This window comes from Herpailurus yagouaroundi, unplaced genomic scaffold, assembly GCF_014898765.1.
Source record: "Herpailurus yagouaroundi ecotype Mexico unplaced genomic scaffold, PumYag 77, whole genome shotgun sequence".
NCBI classification, from domain to species: domain Eukaryota; kingdom Metazoa; phylum Chordata; class Mammalia; order Carnivora; family Felidae; genus Herpailurus; species Herpailurus yagouaroundi.
The window spans coordinates 38,410,853-38,429,674 of NW_024412388.1; the positions used below are offsets into that span (position 1 = coordinate 38,410,853).

The window sequence follows — 18,822 nt, forward strand, 5'->3', positions numbered from 1 at the left end:
GTTACTATTCTAAGCAACATAATTTCACCAATGTCTATGCAAAGAAATACCTCTGCTGTCAGGGCAGCAGGGTATTCACAAAGCTCACCTGGCAGGATTCAGTGCTGTTGCAGACTGAGAACAGCTCTTTACCCTCTAGTTTTCCCTTGTTCAAGTCAGGGCACCCAGGTCCCCATCCTGCTCCTGCTCTAACAAAGTAGATCAGAAATGGCATTCAGGTAGGGTGGGAATGTGAGATAGGGGAGAGATCATGCCAATTCACAGGTCACCGGATCATAAGAAGTCCTATCTACATCTGATGGACTGGCCTGTCCATCACCCCAAGATCCTGGCCTTCAAGCTACATTCAAGTGACTGCAGGGAACTCTGAGTGGTCTTTCTTGAGGAGGACATGATTATGTTCTATGTGAGGAAAGAAAGGTATGCAAAGATATTTGGGGGTCAGAGGGGCAGACTGTGTCAGATATGGTTAGCTGTCCACTAAAATTTGTGTCCCCTCTTATGAAGCATAAGATTAGTGGGAATTGGCTACCTACCCAGGATCCCTACTTACTAGCTACTCTCCTCCCTGTGCTTCTAGATATGGCCACGTGACCAGTTCCTGTCAATGGAACATAAGAAGTGACTTAGAGCACTTCCAGGCTTTTAAGAAACAGATGCACTGGACTGTTAATGAGAAATAAAACTTACGTTGTGTTAAAACATTGTAATAGTAAAGTTTCAGAACATCTGGCATTACCCTAATACATTGAGTGAGTTAAAATCCAGAAGTAGAAATGTAGACATGACCTAGATAAGAAAGACAGTGATGACATAATGGGAACACAAGGAGTAGGAGCAGCCAGATTATAGGCAATACAAAAATCTAAGCAGAAAACTCTGACTTTGATGTGATATTCATTCATAAATTCAAACACGAGTTAAGTATCCACCAGATACCACACACCTAGCTATCAAAACATGAAATTACTTTCACGAGTTTAGGAAGACATATAAAATCCATATTCTGCCAAATGAAAGAGGCACCCAGTGTAATAAGGCAATGCTAAGGCATGTGAGGATGTTAAAAGTGATGTTAAGGCTACCAGAAATGAACCATATATCCCACGTGTATTTCACAATTTTGCCTAAAGCAAGGTCTGCTTCTTCAGTTCCACGAAGGTGATTTCCTATCTCTTTTTAAAAAAAATTTTTTTTAATGTTTATTTATTTTTGAGACAGAGAGAGACAGAGCATGAACGGGGGAGGGGCAGAGAGAGAGGGAGACACAGAATCTGAAACAGGCTCCAGGCTCTGAGCCGTCAGCACAGAGCCCGACGCGGGGCTCGAACTCACGGACCGTGAGATCGTGACCTGAGCCGAAGTCGGACGCTTAACCGACTGAGCCACCCAGGCGCCCCCCCCAAACTCTTTTAAAGAAACAGAAGGACTCTTCAGTTTTGAGAGTTCTCATAAAATTCATTGTCTCCAAATAGTTTAGGAGTAATGGATAAAGAAATGGAAGCAATGTTCACTTGGATGTCTAACAGTGAAAGGAGGGAGAGAGGATGATAAAGACACAGGGATGCAGACTGAGCTCTTTCTCAGATTTGCAAAATTTGTTTTCTGTCATTTAAGACAGGGGTAAAAATTCCTGTTCAATTTATAAGTCTGCATATCATCCAATTATATAATAAATATGAAAAGCTTTAAAATTGGAACCCATTATACAAATTTAAGTTGTTTTTTATTATTGTGTTTTATGGTCAAAATAAATAAATGCAAAGGTGTTAACATGATTAAGAAGGCAGAGTAGAAGGAAAAACAAAGTGAAGATTAACAGGAAGACTGAAGTAGAGATGAAGAGAACTGAGAAAAATTCCATCCACAACTGACATTTTCTTTGACGAAGTAGAATATGAAGTCATGTATAGAAAATGAGAAGTAGAACTTAGAAAGTCTAGACTACGTTACAGAATCAACAAGAGAACAAAATGATCAAGCAGCACTGAAGGCCAAACCGAAGCTAGAAAGGATGTATTTTTAAGGGCCCAAGTAAAATGGGTTCTATAAAGCTTTCCAGAAATATTCTGTTATTAGATATACAGCCATTCATTTATTCAGATACTGATTATACATGGCATCATTGATTTTTCAACCGTTAGCCCAAAAGCCCCTGCAAAGGACAGAACTGTGTCTCCCCAAAAATCCTATGTCGAAGCTCTAACTCCCACTGCGACTGCATTTGAAGTAAGGAATTAAGTAAGGTTCAATGAGGTCACATAGGTGAGGTTCTAATCTGAAAGGATTGGCGCTCTCATAAGGAACCCCAGACTTTGTGCTCACATGTGCACGCACACTCTCACTCTCTCTGCTATGTGAGGATGCAGTGAAAAGCAGCTGTCTGCAAGCTAGGAAGAGAGCTCTCACAAGATACCAGAATGCCTGGCACCCTGAGCTTTTCTACTGTCCAGCCTCCAGAACTGTGAGAAAACAAATTTCTGTTGTTTAAGGCACCCAGTCTATGGTATTTATTACCGTAGCCCAAACTAAGACAGCCCTCATGTTAAAAATGAATACTTTGTATTGCCGTCTTTTATATACCGAAATTAAACGTATTAAAAATGTAACTTACAGGGGCACCTGGGTGGCTCAGTCGGTTGAGCGACCGACTTCAGCGCAGGTCATGATCTCACGGTTTGTGAGTTTCAGCCCCGCGTTGGGCTCTGTGCTGACAGCTCAGAGCCTGGAGTCTGCTTCTGATTCTGTGTCTCCCTCTCTCTCTGCCCCTCCCTCACTCGTGCTCTGTCTCTGTCTCAGAAATAAACAAACATTTAAAAAAAAATTTTTTTTTAAATGTAACTTATGGAGTGCCTGGGTAGCTCAGTTGGTTTGATTTCGGCTTAGGTCTGATCTCATAGTTAGTGAGTTCAAGCCCCCCACATCAGGCTCTGTGCAGACAGTGTGGAGCCTACTTGGGATTCTGCCTCCCTCTCTCTCTGCCCCTCCCCTGCTTGCTCTCTCGCGCTCTCTCTCTCTCTCTCAAAAATAAATAAAACTAAACTTAAAAATATTTTTAAAAATTAAAAAAATAAAAATGTAACTTCTTACATACCCACTTTCCAAAAAAATAAATCAATGAATTGTCTTAATTGTAGTATAGAGAAATTAATGGAACATGAGTCAATTTTTTTTAATGTTTATTTATTTTTGAGAGACAGACAGAGTGAGAGTGGGGGAGGGGCAGAGAGGGAGGGAGACACAGAATCCGAAGCAGGCTCCAGGCTCTGAGCTGTCAGCACAGAGCCTGACATGGGGCTCCAACTCACAAACCGTGAGATCATGACCTGAGCTGAAGTCCGGCACTTAACCAATGGAGCCTCCCAGGCACCCCTATGGAACATGGCTTAAAATACACACTTCAGTAGATAAATGCCAAGTATGACTATTCTAAAAAATATAAGGGATGTTTGCACTCACTTACATAAATAAGTTTGAAGTTGAAAAAAAATTCTTTTTAACATTTATTTATTATTGAGAGACAGAGCATGAGTGGGGCAGAGACAGGAGGAGACACAGAATCTGAAGGAGGCTCCAGGCTCTGAGCTGTCAGCACAGAGCCCGACGTGGGGCTCGAACTCACAAACCGAGAGAGATCATGACCTGAGCTGAAGTCAGACACTCAACCGACTGAGCCACCCAGGCGCCCCAATAAGTTTGAAGTTTTAAAATGTAAGTAGATCATGGGGAGCCTGGGCGGCTCAGTCGGTTGAGCATGCAACTCTTGACTTTGGCTCAGGTCAGGATCTCACAGTTCATGAGTTCAAGCCCGCATCGGGCTCTGTACTGAAAGCTTGGTATTCTCTGTTTCCTTCTCTCTCTCTCTCTGCCCCTACCCTGCTCACGCTCTCTCTCTCTCTCTCAAAAATAAATGAACATTTAAAGAGATATAAATAAAATGTAAGAAGATCATAAGCCATTCCATACAAGAAAACCAGGAAAATAAATAAGCTGCTGTATACTTCATCATGGTATAATACTACACCATATATTTTTAACAAAACAAAGTATAATCTTTATAATATATTTGTATTCCTACAATATATGCTGTATCTCAAAACAATGTAAAGGTACTCTTGTTTTATGTAGAGTTAGACTGGTTCTAATAATTATGAACATGTTTTTCACCTCCATTATGGTTGGTGAAACAGCTGAAAGCCATGTAGGACATAAGAATTCCTCATTGTTTGGAACAGTCCCATTATTGGTAGAATACCTCATGTCCCTGATCATTAAATATTAAGAGTACTTCCCCTCAATGACTGTAATAACAGTCCCTGTTAATGTCTAAAATGCCACCTTGAGAGTAGTACAATGTCTACTGAGAACCAGTGCATTAAATGAATGCCTATTATACACAGGCACATGGAAGTACACATAGGGGAGAGAAGCAGCCAATGATTCAGGTGGAATAATGGTAGAACAGAGGAGACATGAAACTAAAAGAACATGAGTGTTTATGAGAACAGCTGGTTATAATGCATTCAGGGTAAAGAGAGTTGAGTTTGGCCAAAAGAGTATACAATGACCAAGCAGCTACAAATATTAAAAAGGGAAGCAGCAGATTTAAAAGATAAAGAAAAGTAGGGAAAATAGAAAATAAGGATGTTAAAAAGCCAATATCCCTCAGTATACACCTTCCACTCAAACGAGACTAGTAGTTTCTCTTTTCTCCCAGGACACTGCACTTATTCCAAATCCCAAGATGTTTTCGCACTGCTTTCCTTCTCTTGCCTATGCAAAATATATTTCTCAACAGAATTTAGGCAAAGTTCCATTTTTCTAGAAATTTTTTTGCAAGCACTCCCACATTTATGACATTTTTCCTTGTAGAAAGCCAAGTGCTCTACTACCTGAATATTTATTAACCAGCTACTATGTGCCTATAAGAAGAGCCTTTATTCTTTCCATAGAGAAGATAGCAGTGCTCAAGACTATAGATACATTTCTATGAAAATCTACCCCTTGAATACAAAAATAATCCTGTGACCTTACTTACCACCCACTGCCTTACAAGGGTAGTATGAATGATCAATTTCTACTCTAACCCTAAAAGTAAAGAATCCAGAGGTGAAAGTGGGACAGAATTAAGAAGTTCAGTTCTTTCAAAGAATTCATTTGGAAAAGAAGATTGCAAACATATACACCCATCTTAAATGGACCAGCCAACATACAGCTTACTTTATAAGCCAACATATAGTTACTTTAGGATAAATACTGGTAACCTGTAACTTTATCCCTGTCTCTTCATTCTGTATTTTTATATATTTGGTTTGCTTATTTTCTATTAATAATCAATCCAATCACACAATACACATTTTTAGGAATCCACACCATACATCAGATAATATGCTAGGTACTAGCAATTATCGATAAGCTAGATCAATAAGGTCCCTATCATCCTGGAACTTAGAGATTAGTAAAACAAGCGGATTTTAAACAAAGATGCAAATAAAGATGAAAATAAATATATAATTATAAATCGTGAAGCATAACTTGAAGGAAATGTACAAAGACAGGCTTATCCCTTAAGTAGGCCAACTAAAGTGACTTCCCTGAGCCTCATGCAAGATAATGAATATTATACTTTTTGACTTACAGTGTGTGCACATACACATATATAACACACATCAGTGTGCATGTACATGAGTGTGTGTGTGTGTGTGTGTGTGTGTGTGTGTGTGTGTTTGAATATATTCCACATAACAGAGCAGGTCTGCATCAGGTGAATTATGCCAACACATACTCCTCTAGTGGCAGCCTTAAACAAGGGCACAACTATACATAAATGCTATACAAAGGGCAGTTCCACCAATACAAATGCTATTATATTCATAGTCATACTAGTGGTTCTCAAATGCTAAAATTTGGATTGATGGCCAAGAGAACTGCATCAAAACCACCTGGAAACTTGTCAAAAATAAAAAATTTCCCACTCTCCATTGTCAATAATTTCAATTTAGTACCTAGAATGAATTTTTATAAAGTTCTATCTACATAATTATGATACTGTTAGATGTGAGCCTTTAGTCAGACAGTGCCTTGACTCATTACTTAACTGTTCCATAGTTCTTTTATCATGCTCAAAGCATGGCAAAGTACTCAAACTATGCTACTCAGTGCCAGTAAGCACAAAATAAATTATTTTCAAATAAATAAGCAAAGATATTGTAAGGAAAGTTATGATTTTTTTTGTTCTTGTTGTTTTCTCAAATACAATGATACGCCTTATCAAGAAGCTTTCACTTAGGAAGAGAAACGACAAACTCTGAGACAATGCTTCTCAAAATGAAGGACACAAACTATGAGTGGTATAGCAGATAATTTAATATGGTACCCCAAGTGATTTTAGATGATATACAAGATTATTTTACATGGCACATGGACATACACTAAATTACACTGAATTACAAAGAAAAAAATGTATTATCTTTTCAATTCTCTTTCAGTTAGTTATTGTTGTGTCTTCCACACCTATCACTGCTTATCTCATTTTAAGAAATAGAGAACATGCCTCCAAGCCTTTGGAAAACAACTGTTATCTAGCCTGAACTTAGTAACATTGTTTTGTTCATTGTATCCTTTAGGACTATCATCCATTTAAAACATAGGATACTGATTTTTCATTTATAATAGTGAGATAAATACACAAGTGAATTTAAAGAGAATAGCATAAATTGCATGGAGATCCCGTAAAAATTATAAGGATGCTCTATAGATGACTGAAGTTTAGAAACAGTACTGTGTGGGGGCACCTGGGTGGCTCGGTTAAGCGGCCGACTTTGGCTCAGGTCATGATCTCGCGGTCCGTGAGTTCAAGCCCCGCATCGGGCTCTGTGCTGACCGCTCAGAGCCTGGAGCCTGTTTCAGAATCTCTGTCTCCCTCTCTCTCTCTCTCTCTGACCCTCCCCCGTTCATGCTCTGTCTCTCTCTGTCTCAAAAATAAATAAACGTTAAAAAAAAATTAAAAAAAAAAGAAACAGTACTGTGTGAGGTATTACTAAAAGTTACAATCAATTTCTCTATGTCTCTCTCACACACATATATACATATACATACACAAACACATTCAATAAGTAATTAATCTAAATGAATAATCAAAAGCCACAAACTGTTACAGGAAGACAGTCAATGAAAAGTCTATTCTACCACTTAACAATGTAGCCAAAATAATGATATTCCATGATATGACAATCACTGTTTGTATATTTTCTCGACGAAATGATTATGATAATCTCTGACTACACATATAAATAATGTACATATGCTTTTATGTGAAGCCAGGAGAATTATCATTCAGTAATTTATACTACATACCTTATAATCCTTGGGTCGGTAGCAACCAAGATGAGAATGATCTGTAAAAGGGTATATCAAAGAATTAAACAATAAATATTTCATACTAAAAAGAAGAAAATTTGGGTTCATTTTTGGTTTTTGCAATTCTATTTCTATGATTATAATTTCATACAGCAGTTTTCAGAAATACCTTAAAGTCCATTAACAACGTTTTATAAGTAAAGATGATATAACACAAGTTAAAATCTGTGTCAGTTCTTGGGGCACCTGGGTGGCTCCTACAGTTAGGCATCTGACTCGATTTTAGCTTGGGTCATGATCTCACAGTTTGTGGGATCAAGCCCCACATGGGGCTCTGTGCTGGCAGCATGGAGTCTGCTTGGGATTCTCACTCCCTCTCTCTCTGCCCCTCCTCTGCTTGTGCATGCTTGTGCTCTCTCTCTCTCAAAATAAATAAACTTTATTTTAAAAATCTGTATCAGTTCTTCAATAATTAAGTGATTCCACAAATACTATTTTCATTAGAGTAGGATATATCAGAATATAGACCGGAATAATTTTTTTGTTGCTAATCCAATTTGCCTATATGAAATGGATAATCTTTAATTGATAAACCAGTTTATGACAAAATATAATTTGAATGTATATATTTGATAGATATTATCAAACTGTATGTGAATCCATGCTTGATTTGAGTGAGTATAATGGAAACAGGACCAGCTTCAGAGTGTGGTAGCTCATGTGGTAGCATAAGTGTATAGACCTTGTTGACAAATAGATCTGCATTATGGTCCAGTCCCCAGCACCTCTTGTATAACTTCAGCCTCATTATTCAACCTTTCTAAGTCTCAGATTCCTCATCTATCTCATCATAATCTGCTTTAAATATTATATTAGAGATCACATGTAAGGCATTAAAATAAATGTTAGCTACTATTATTAACACCGTCATCAACATCATTACTGTCAAATTCTAAGTCAACAAGCCTAGCTGCAATTTCTGACTCTACCACTTATCGAACATATTGCCTTGATCAAGTTATAGAATTAATCTGTGTTTCTTTCCTCATTTTAAAAGTATGAAGATGGGGCGCCTGGGTGGCTCAGTCGGTTGAGCGTCCGACTTTGGCTCAGGTCGTGATCTCACGGTCCGTGAGTTCGAGCCCCCCCGTTGGGCTCTGTGCTGACAGCTCAGAGCCTGGATCCTGCTTCAGATTCTGTGTCTCCCTCTCTCTCTCTGACCCTCCCCCCACTCATGCTCTGTCTCTCTCTGTCTCAAAAATAAATAAACGTTAAAAAAAAATTTTTTTTTTAAAAAGTATGAAGACAATGGCTACTTTGCTTCACAGAGTCATAGTAATGATTAAATTACACAGCTTATAAAAGTTTCTAGCACAGTATCTGTGCTAGATTATAAAACTATTCTAAATCTCTCCCAGGGTAAGGACCACTATATTACACATGCAGATTTTGGGTTTTTACTCATTACTTAAAGAAGTCAACATTTAACTACTATAATCTCTATATATTGACATTCAAGCACATCATGACCACTACTTCTCATACATTCTAGTCAAAAGCACTCTAACATTCTATATTTTACTTTCCCATGCCATCATATCAAAAAAAAAAAAAAGACTATATAGAGACCTAGTCTATATTCAGTCAATTAATCACCTATCTTTTACGGCACAAGATCTTGTTTGTTTTCCAAGTGTCCTGAATCATCATAGAGAATAGCTGAAACATCAATGTCTTTCACACAAAGCCAACTTCACCATGTAATTCAGTAAGACTCAACTTACTTCAAGGGCTTTTCAAAATTACAAATAAAATAAATCCCATCTCAACTCCTCTTCCATAAAGTCTAATAATGTACAGCATGGCCACAGGAGCAGGAGAAATAAAAGAATGATAAGGACATAATGAACCTAATTCTCCACACATGTTAACTTTGAAAATTAAGGTAATAATTTCTGAACTTGGTATATGTTCTTTCTTGCAGCTAATGTAATATGAAAAGTATCAGTGTATTAAAACATTTATAAACTTACCCTAATACGACAGATTTGTAATTTTTTTATTTTTAGAAATCAAGCTGTTACTGAGGTTCCCAATGTTTGCCCTAAATCACTCTTACCAATAATTACTCACTAACTATCTTCTAAAAGCAGGAGATAAAGGACATAAAAAGTCATGGCCCGCAGTCCTAAAATGCTTGTACTTTACTTGGGTTAAGTTATACAAAGTTGAATAACAGCATCATATAAGAAGAGTGTGAAGTCAGATTGGTACAAGCAATTAATGCAATTAGTAAGTCCTATCAGAAATAAATCTCTCAAAACTAAAGCAATCAGAAAAAAATTCCTAAAGGACAAGAAAGCTAACCTGGACCTTAATGCATGGGCCACACTTAAGAAAAGTATGAAGAAAAATTAAAAGCTAATTCAGATTAGTGTGTGTAATGTGATATGTGTGTGTGATCTTGACCAACTTTGACTTTACTTCTTTAAACCTCTTCATCTGTAAAATAATAGTTTCTAACATTCTTGAGGTTATCTTAACTAACCAATAAAATAGTAGTACTTAAAATAGAGGCCAGCAGAAAATACACATGCAATAAATATTGACTATTATTTGATTCTCTAACAACCTCATGAAATAGATGTTATGAACTAAATGCTATATCCTCCCAAAATTGATATGTTGAAGCCCTAACCCCCAAGGTGATGGTATTTGGAGATGGGACTGTTGGGTAGTCATTAGGATTAGACTGGTCACAAAGGTAGGTCCCTCATGGTAGAAAGAGTGCCCTTATAAGAGACACCAGAGAGCTTGCACACATGCATGTGCTTGCTTAAGCAAGCTTTGTGCTTGCTTGATTTATTTATCTGCATGTGCAGAGCTTGCAACTCTGTTATCAGCCAATTCCTTCTATCAACTTAATTCTTGAGCCCCATTCTGATGGTTACTGCCAACATGTGTTCCCTATGAGTCAATCCCTATCTTGGCAACCTGTATACTATCCTACGTTGAAGGGTACTATCATCTTCCTTTTTCCTAATTTCAAGGAATTGAACTCCATTCTGGTAGTTAGTGCTACTCTATTGCAAAACATTCCTGTTGGCAAATATGTGTACCTATGAACCTTCAAAGAGCATGCCCCTGGAGTCCTTTATCAGCAATTACCCTACTGCTATCCCAATGCCCACACAACACCCTAAGGTTGGCTTCTGCTCTCCTGTGAATCTTCATGGAGCACACAGCCATGAATTTGCTATATGCCAGTCTCTATTACTGGAAGCAAAGCTAAGAAGTCCAGCTTTATAAAATAAAACCAGCATTTAATATCCCTCAGGGGATCCAACCTTCTAAAAAGGAAAGACACATAACATGTGTTTTCTATCTCTGGTTCGCTTGTGATACATTGACCGGAAACTGTTTACTCTGACCTCTGATGTTCTCATCTTTCTTATTACTAATTTTGTCTGAAGTCTCAGTAGCAAAAGTCTCAGACTTTCCCCCTCACTATTTTTTTCTTGTCTGAAGTTTAGCAAACAGCAAACTTATCAGTGATTGGAAGGGTGATGGTCATCAAAAAAGATAAATAAATACCTAATAAGCACATGAAGAAAACATTAAATGCCGTTAGTTAAATATAAATTACAATTGCAGTGAGACAAAGGGAATAACAAGTGTTGTCAAAGATGTGGAGAAATTGGACCATCATACACTGCCGGTGGGAATGGAAAATGGTAGTCATGTTGGAAAACAGTTGGCCATTTCTTAAAAAGTTAAACATAAATTTACCAGATGAACTGGCAATTCCACTCCTAGGTATCTATGCAAAGACTTCAATGCAAACGTTCAAAATAGCATCCTCCATAATAGCCAAAAAGTGGAAACAATCCAGGGACTCAGGTTGGGAATATACATTTACTGCCAATGGGTATGAGGAAACTCTTTTGGATGATTAAAATATTCTAAAAATGGATTGTGGAGATTTTACAATGGTGCAAATTCAAAATCCTTCAGTTTTGTGCTCAAAACAGCTGAATTTTATGATATATAAGGTATAGCTTACTAAAGCTGTTAAAGATGTTTAATAAATAATAGAGAAATGAAGAAACTAAAAAAGGAGTTCCCAAAAATGACACAGTTCAGATGCCCACTGGTCTATGAGAGGAGGAGGCACACATGTAATTAAAGACAAAACAAAATATTTTGTAAATAAGTATAAACATGATGATATGCTATTTTACTCAGAACAGTAAAATGTTACCATTTATTGCTATGTATTCAAATTATGACATATTAGGATTTGGAATGTAATTTCCAATTTATTTTACAAACAAAAACCATCAAACCTAGGGATTAGTGAAAGCTCATAAAGGATTACAATTTTAGGTAGAAATGAAACTCAGAAAAGAATCTTCAAATGAAGGTAATAAGAGAAGTTTCCTCCAAGGAGGAGACAGAATCTAACGTCTTTTCAAATTCCAAGCAAATAAAAAAGGGACCAGGATGATGCCTTCAATTTCCTTTTCAAAAACATCAATGATTGGATAAAGCTTATAAACATTCTTGCAGCACAAGACATGTTGCATCTCTTCAAAGGGACTGCACAAATTACAATTAGAATGATCCACTATGGAAATGCCAAAGAAAGAAAAAATGTGCTTGAAAAATGTATCTTAAAAACAAAACAAAACACCTGAGTGTAAGTAGAGAAAGTAGTAGGAGGGTGGGAGGAAGGAAGTTGTGGTGAGAAGCCCTGGACCCCAGACTGACCAGGGCTGTTCTGGAACTCTTTAATAAGCCACTTAACCTGTCCAGGCCTCTCTGTCATTTTTCTTGATCAAATATAGTTAAATTCATCCTCACGCAATTATTATGATGACTAAAATAGTAATGGCGGTGAAATGGTATCCTATAAAAACTTAAAAATTTTTAGGCAAGATAATTTGGCAAGAAAATGTTTAAGAATTTCCATTAAAGTAATATTAGTCATTAGTGAAAATTCACTCTTTCTTAAGAGACTCTATCATAAGAAATTCCTACATGTATTTAAATAGTGGATGAGACCCCAAAACACAACCACTCAATTGTCAGAAAGGGGAAAAAAAAAAAGGCAGTCAAAAGAATAGGGACTTTAAAGTAGAGAAATGAAATGGAAAAACCCTTTCTTTAAAAGACAAGTAATAAATGTACAAAGAATAGAATTTTTAAAAATCACTGTTTGGCAAACTTTCCAGTAATAAATTATTTCAAGCAAGAATCATCAGTATATGCTACAGGGGTCAAAGTTGAGGAGTAACAGGATGTAATAGTCTCAGAGTATCTCCCCATTAATTACTAAGAGAAGAAATAGCACCTTTGTGACAGAGAAATCTAGCAGACCCCATCTTAATTAAGTAAGCAAATGAATATCACCAGTAACAAAGCAATGTGACATACTTCCTAGCATGTTGCACGCATCACTTCTGTTGTATTCTCGGGGGAATGAATAACCTAAATCTAATCATGAGGAAAAATCAAACAAACCCAAATTGAGAGACATTCTATCAAATAACTGTCCTGAACTCTTCAAAATTATCAATGTCAAACACAAAAAAAGATTAAAGAACTGATCCATTTTAAATTTTTTTTTTCAACATTTATTTATTTTGGGGACAGAGAGAGACAGAGCATGAACGGGGGAGGGGCAGAGAGAGAGGGAGACACAGAATCGGAAACAGGCTCCAGGCTCTGAGCCATCAGCCCAGAGCCTGACGCGGGGCTCGAACTCACGGACCGTGAGATCGTGACCTGGCTGAAGTCGGACGCTCAACCGACTGTGCCACCCAGGCGCCCCAGAACTGATCCATTTTAAAGAAAACTAAAGACACACGGCGACTTAAGGCCATGCGTGACGTGGAATTTCTTTTGCTATAAAGATATTATTAGCACAAGCGGCCAAATGTGACTTAGGTTTATAGATTAGCCTATTATTATTATTATTATTATTATTATTATTATTATTATATCACTGTTAATTTTCTGCTTTTCATAATTGCATCACATAAGATAATATCTGTATTAGTCTCCTCGGGCTGCCATAACAAAATGCCACAGACCAAAGGGATTACACGACAGACATCTATCTCTCCGTTCTGGAGGCTGGAAGTCTGAAATCCAGGTGCCAGTGCAGTCAGGTTCCATGAAGAGCTCTGGCTCTGGCTTGAAGGTAGCCATCTACCTACTGCCTGTGTCCTCACAAGGCAGAGAGAAAAAGCAAGATCTCTGGTTTCTCTTCTTATAAGGGCATTGATTCTATCATGAAAGCCCCAACCTCCTAACCTTATCTAAATGTAATTACCTTCCAAAGGCCCTATCTCCAAATACCAGCACATTTAGGGTTAGAGTTTCAGCATAAAAATCTTGGAGGGACACAATTCTGTCCATAGCAATGTACTTGTCAAAAGAAAGTTAATACACAAACATACATACAGATATGGAGGCAGGGAGGGGAAGGAGCTAGAGAGGAAGAGGGAAAGCAAATATTAGCATTTGAGGATTCTGAAAGGTATAATGGGGATCTTTTATATTATTTCAACTTTTCTTTAAGTCTGAAATTATGTCTAAATAGAAAGTTAAAGGAAAAAATGCGGACCTCACTAATGACCTCTCTGATTGTACTTCACATAGGTAGCTGGCTGCGTCGATCAAAAGTTACTGAAATTTTAACAGTTCTGCTGGCAAATATATTATAATTGTCAAGAGACATCAGACGCTTCAGTGCATTCTAAAAACATCTTCCAAAGAAACATCTACATTGGAGTTATTTTCGATTTTCTTAAACCTTATTTTCCATGGCCATAAATTTCTTCCAAGAGGGGAAACAAAGTATAACATCTGTTCCTAATTTCATATAATCTGCTACCATGATAATAAAAGACTTATTGATTACCACATCTATCTCCCTGTTAACGCTAAAAAAGCTAAATAAATGAGCACAAATTCTGCATGTTCTCAGAGAAGAATGTTTCATTTCAACATTAAAAAGGGAAAGAGAGAGAGAGAGATTGTACACTACAGTTTAGAAACAGAAAGAGATGGGAGCTCACTATAAGTTATGATTGTGTTTTTTTTCACTCTGTCTCATTTTTCTTTTTCTATGCCTTCCTCAGTGTGTAATGAATTCACTTAAAGGCTGCTGGGGAATGTTGCTGACTGACCAGTCAATGACTATAGATATGACACTCAAATATCCCTAATTATAAAATACTATTTAATCTTCTTCCTAAAAGTCATCTTCATTATCACATTGAACTTAAGTAGTAATTTATCTAACCCATAGAACCAGGGCCTACAATAAAAAAGATTCTTATAAATTAAACATAAAAGACATTATCTCTTCATAAATATAATAATAAATAATTATTATATTGACAGCTGAAATTTACTAAGGCCTGTGTGCTAGGGCATTTTACATGGTCACATTTACTGGGTTATCTTCACTTTTTTTTTTTTTTAATGTTTTTATTTATTTATTTTTGGGAGGACAGAGAAACACAGCATGAGCCAGGGAGGGGCAGAGAGAAAGGGAGACACAGATTCTGAAGCAGGCTCCAGGCTCTGAGCTTTCAGCACAGAGCCCAATGCAGGGCTCAAACCCACAAACCATGAGATCATGACCTGAGCCAAAGTCAGATGCTTAACCGACTGAGCCACCCAGGCGCCCCTCTTCATTCTTTAATATACTGATTATCAAAGTAGTTAAAATGATTTGTTCAAGAATGCCCAATCTATAAATAAGTGACAGAGCAAGTATTCAAATATATATGTAATTTTATGTCTAAAACCCATAACCTTGAACTTTTTACTATGGTGCTTCCCAAATCTTTTCTACAAACTAAGGGGTATATGTTAAGGTAGGAAAATAGTTCCATAGTCAAATAATTTTAGAAATTGTTGAGCAAAACAAAATCAAGTTGTTTTTTTTTCCACTAAAAGGTATTAGTCTTTAATATGCTACTCTGTATGTTGAATCTCAAAGAGAGAGATTAGTTTATAGCAGCACAAAAATTCTATTATTTTTAAAGTACCTATATGGATGTCCCACAAGTTGTAAAAAAAGTAGCATATGCCTTACTACCTAATAATACAGCAAAGATTCTATTTTAGTTCACTGATGTCAAGTTAAAGGCTTGACTGTAGCCAAGGCAAGTAAAGCAATGAAGAGAAATAACTTTTAGCTTACCATTGTGCATCCTGGACCATCCATCTCTTTCACAGTCTCTGCCCGAAGAACCAAATAAAGCATCGGCCCTGGGACTTGGAGGGTCGACCTAGAAGAAGAAGGATTTCATAAAGTCAAAAAGAACTTAAATGTTCTTCCAGTCTCATGGCACCAGAAAATCAACTCAAGTACATAGACTATTAGTCGTCAGGTTAATGTGATAGTGCCTATTATGGTTCAGGCATATCCCAAAGCCAGAGCTTAGTTGAGTATTTTGCTGTTCATGTTTAAATAAAATTGAAATTAAACTTCAGAAATCTCTAATTATATACTGAGTCTACTTTCAAATGAACAGATTTATAGTTAAAAATGCCCTCTACCCCATTGTGTAGGTGGCTTTCCATTACAAAGTTACAAAAAGAGGAATCTATTTTGCCACATTTAAAAATTTGCCACATTTGCTACTTATATAGATGTTGAATCCAAACAGTGTCATTATTCGGCTGCGTTCAGAGCCCAGCATGCAGAGTGCTTCATAGCCTACAGTTAATAACAGTTAAGCATGTTTTCTAATGAAGAATAAAAAAGTCAGAGTGATGTAAATAATAAAAAAGATAGCTCTATTCATCAAAATTAAAAACTTAGTACATTAAAGGGACGATATTAAGAGAGTGAAAAGCAACCCTTGGAATAAAAATAACTTGCAAATAATTATCTATTAAGGCATTAATATCCAAAATATATGAAGAAACTTCTACAACTTAAAAAAAAACCCTCAATTAAAAAGTGAGCAGAGAAGTTAAATACACATTTCTCCAAAAGATACACAAATGACCAATAAACACAAGAAAAAATGTTCGATATCACTAATCATTAGGGAAATGCAAATCAAAATCATAGTGAAAGATACTACTTCATGATATAAACGTACTTAACACTACTGAGTTATACTTGAGTTTTAACTATGGTGCTTCCCAAATCTTTTCCACAAACTAAGGAGTAAATGTTAAGGTAGGAATACAGTTTCACTTAATCACTTAAAAATGATTAAAATAGTAAATTTTATATTGTGTATATCTTACCATAATCTAAAAAAAATTAATTTTTAAAAAGGAGAATGAAAAGACAAATATTTATAAATTATGTAAGTATCTAGAATCCTAATATATAAAGAAAATTTACAATTCAACAACAAAAAGATAAACAACCCAATTAAAAATGGACAAAGGACCTGAATGAATGTTTCTCAAAGGAAATACAGAAATGCCTAACAAGCACATGAAAAGATGCTCAAGAACATTACTTATCAGCAAATGCAAATCAAAACCACAATGAGAAAAAAAAACCCACAATGAGAGACCTCTCCACACCCCCTAGGATGGCTATAATAAAAAGAAAACAAAACAAAATAATAAGTGAGAAGGTGGATAAAGTAAAGCCTGAAACACTGCTGGGGACAAGGTAAAATGGGACCGCCACTGTGGAAAACAGTTTGACAATTTCTCAACAAGTTAGAAACATGCATAGCACATACCATGTGACCCAGCAATTCCACTCCTAGGTATTAAAACAATAGGCACTAAAACAGGTACTCAAGTTGAAGCTTGTCGACCAAAAAAGGATCAAGTACTGACACATGCTATACCATGAATGAAAGAAAACACTGTGCTAAATGGAAAAAGCCAGACAGAAAAGTCTACATTTTGTAGGATTCCACTTAGGTGAAATGACAGAAGAGGAAAATCCACTTCCTGATAGAAAGTAGATTAATGGCTGCCAGGGGCTGAGGAAAGGGAGAAATGGTGAGTGAATACTTAATGAGTACAGGGTTTCTGTTTGGGATGATGAAAAAGTTCTGGAACTAGATAGGAGTGACAGTTGCACAATATGAATGCATTTAATGCCACTAAATCATATACTTTAAAATGGTTGAAATGGTAAATTTTATGTTACAAGTATTTGACCACAACAGAAAAAAAAAAGATCCTATTCTGTATAAATGAAAAAGAAAATAATTCCATTTAACTTTTCTGGAATGGTTGTGCCAGTTAGTTTGGGAGCATGTTAGTTGCTTTCTTGAAACTGCCCCTTACTCTTCATGACTATTTTTCACACAAATGTATGTAAAACTAGAATGTCTTTTCTAAAAGTATTAACTTTTTACATGTGCATGTATGAAATTAAAATGTTATCAATTTGTTAAATGCTTTTATTTATTTATTTATTTTAATGTTTTATTTTTGAGAGAGAGAGGGGGAGAGAGAGAGAGAGAGAGAGAGAGAGAGACAGAGTGTGAGCAGGGGAGGGGCAGAGAGAGAGGGAGACACAGAACCCGAAGCAGGCTCCAGGCTCTGAGCTGTCAGCACGTGGGACTCGAATCCATGAACTGTAAGATCATGACGTGAACTGAAGTCAGATGCTTAACTGACTGAGCCACCCTGGCACTCCGGTTAAGTGCTTTTAAAATCATAAATGGTTATGGGGGAAAAGAGACATCTCTATGCAAACACAACTGGAAAACTCCAGTTTCCTATATAATAATGTAAGCAATTTTCTAACTGTAGGCGTAAAGTATGCATTTTTTTCCTGTCTATTGAAAAGCTGCAAGGGAAATCTCTTAAATAAAAACATTAAAGTTTATACCAAGCAGGATTAGGATTATTCCATTTTGAACACTGATGTGAAAAACAGTAATTTAGTAAGCATTTTAAGAGCAGTTATTTCCCTAAACAATTTTGTTTTGTGGCTAACTCCCAATAAATATTACTGGTTATCTTTGTACATAGGCATTTTATTTTATTTTATTTTATTTTATTTTATTTTTTTTTTCAACGTTTATTTATTTTTGGGACAGAGAGAGACAGAGCATGAACGGGGGAGGGACAGAGAGAGAGGGAGACACAGAATCGGAAACAGGCTCCAGGCTCTGAGCCATCAGCCCAGAGCCCGACGCGGGGCTCGAACTCGCGGACCGCGAGATCGTGACCTGGCTGAAGTCGGACGCTTAACCGACTGTGCCACCCAGGCGCCCCAACCATTGTAAAATTTAAAAAATCTGTTACACTGGGGCGCCTGGGTGGCTCAGTTGGTTGAGCGTCCGACTTCGGCTCAGGTCATAATCTCACAGTTCGTGGGTTCGAGCCCCGCATCAGGCTCTGTGCTGACAGCTCAGAGCCTGGAGCCTGCTTAGGATTCTGTGTCTCCCTCTCTCTCTCTATCCCTCCCCCACTCATGCTCTGTCTCTGTCTCAAAAATAAATATAA

General features: G+C 36.9%; 1 protein-coding gene across 3 annotated transcripts in view; it reads right to left on the reverse strand.

Moving 5' to 3' along the window:
- The window catches only part of SPATA6 (spermatogenesis associated 6), a 152,002-nt gene that overhangs the window by 64,206 nt on the left and 68,974 nt on the right, over positions 1-18,822 (reverse strand). For all 3 annotated transcript variants that reach the window (XM_040470167.1, XM_040470166.1, XM_040470168.1), the window contains exons 8-9: positions 15,581-15,668; positions 7,357-7,397 (exon numbers count right to left, since the gene is read on the reverse strand). In XM_040470167.1, coding sequence (XP_040326101.1) covers positions 7,357-7,397; positions 15,581-15,668 — 129 coding nt within the window. The remainder of the gene's footprint in view (positions 1-7,356; positions 7,398-15,580; positions 15,669-18,822) is intronic.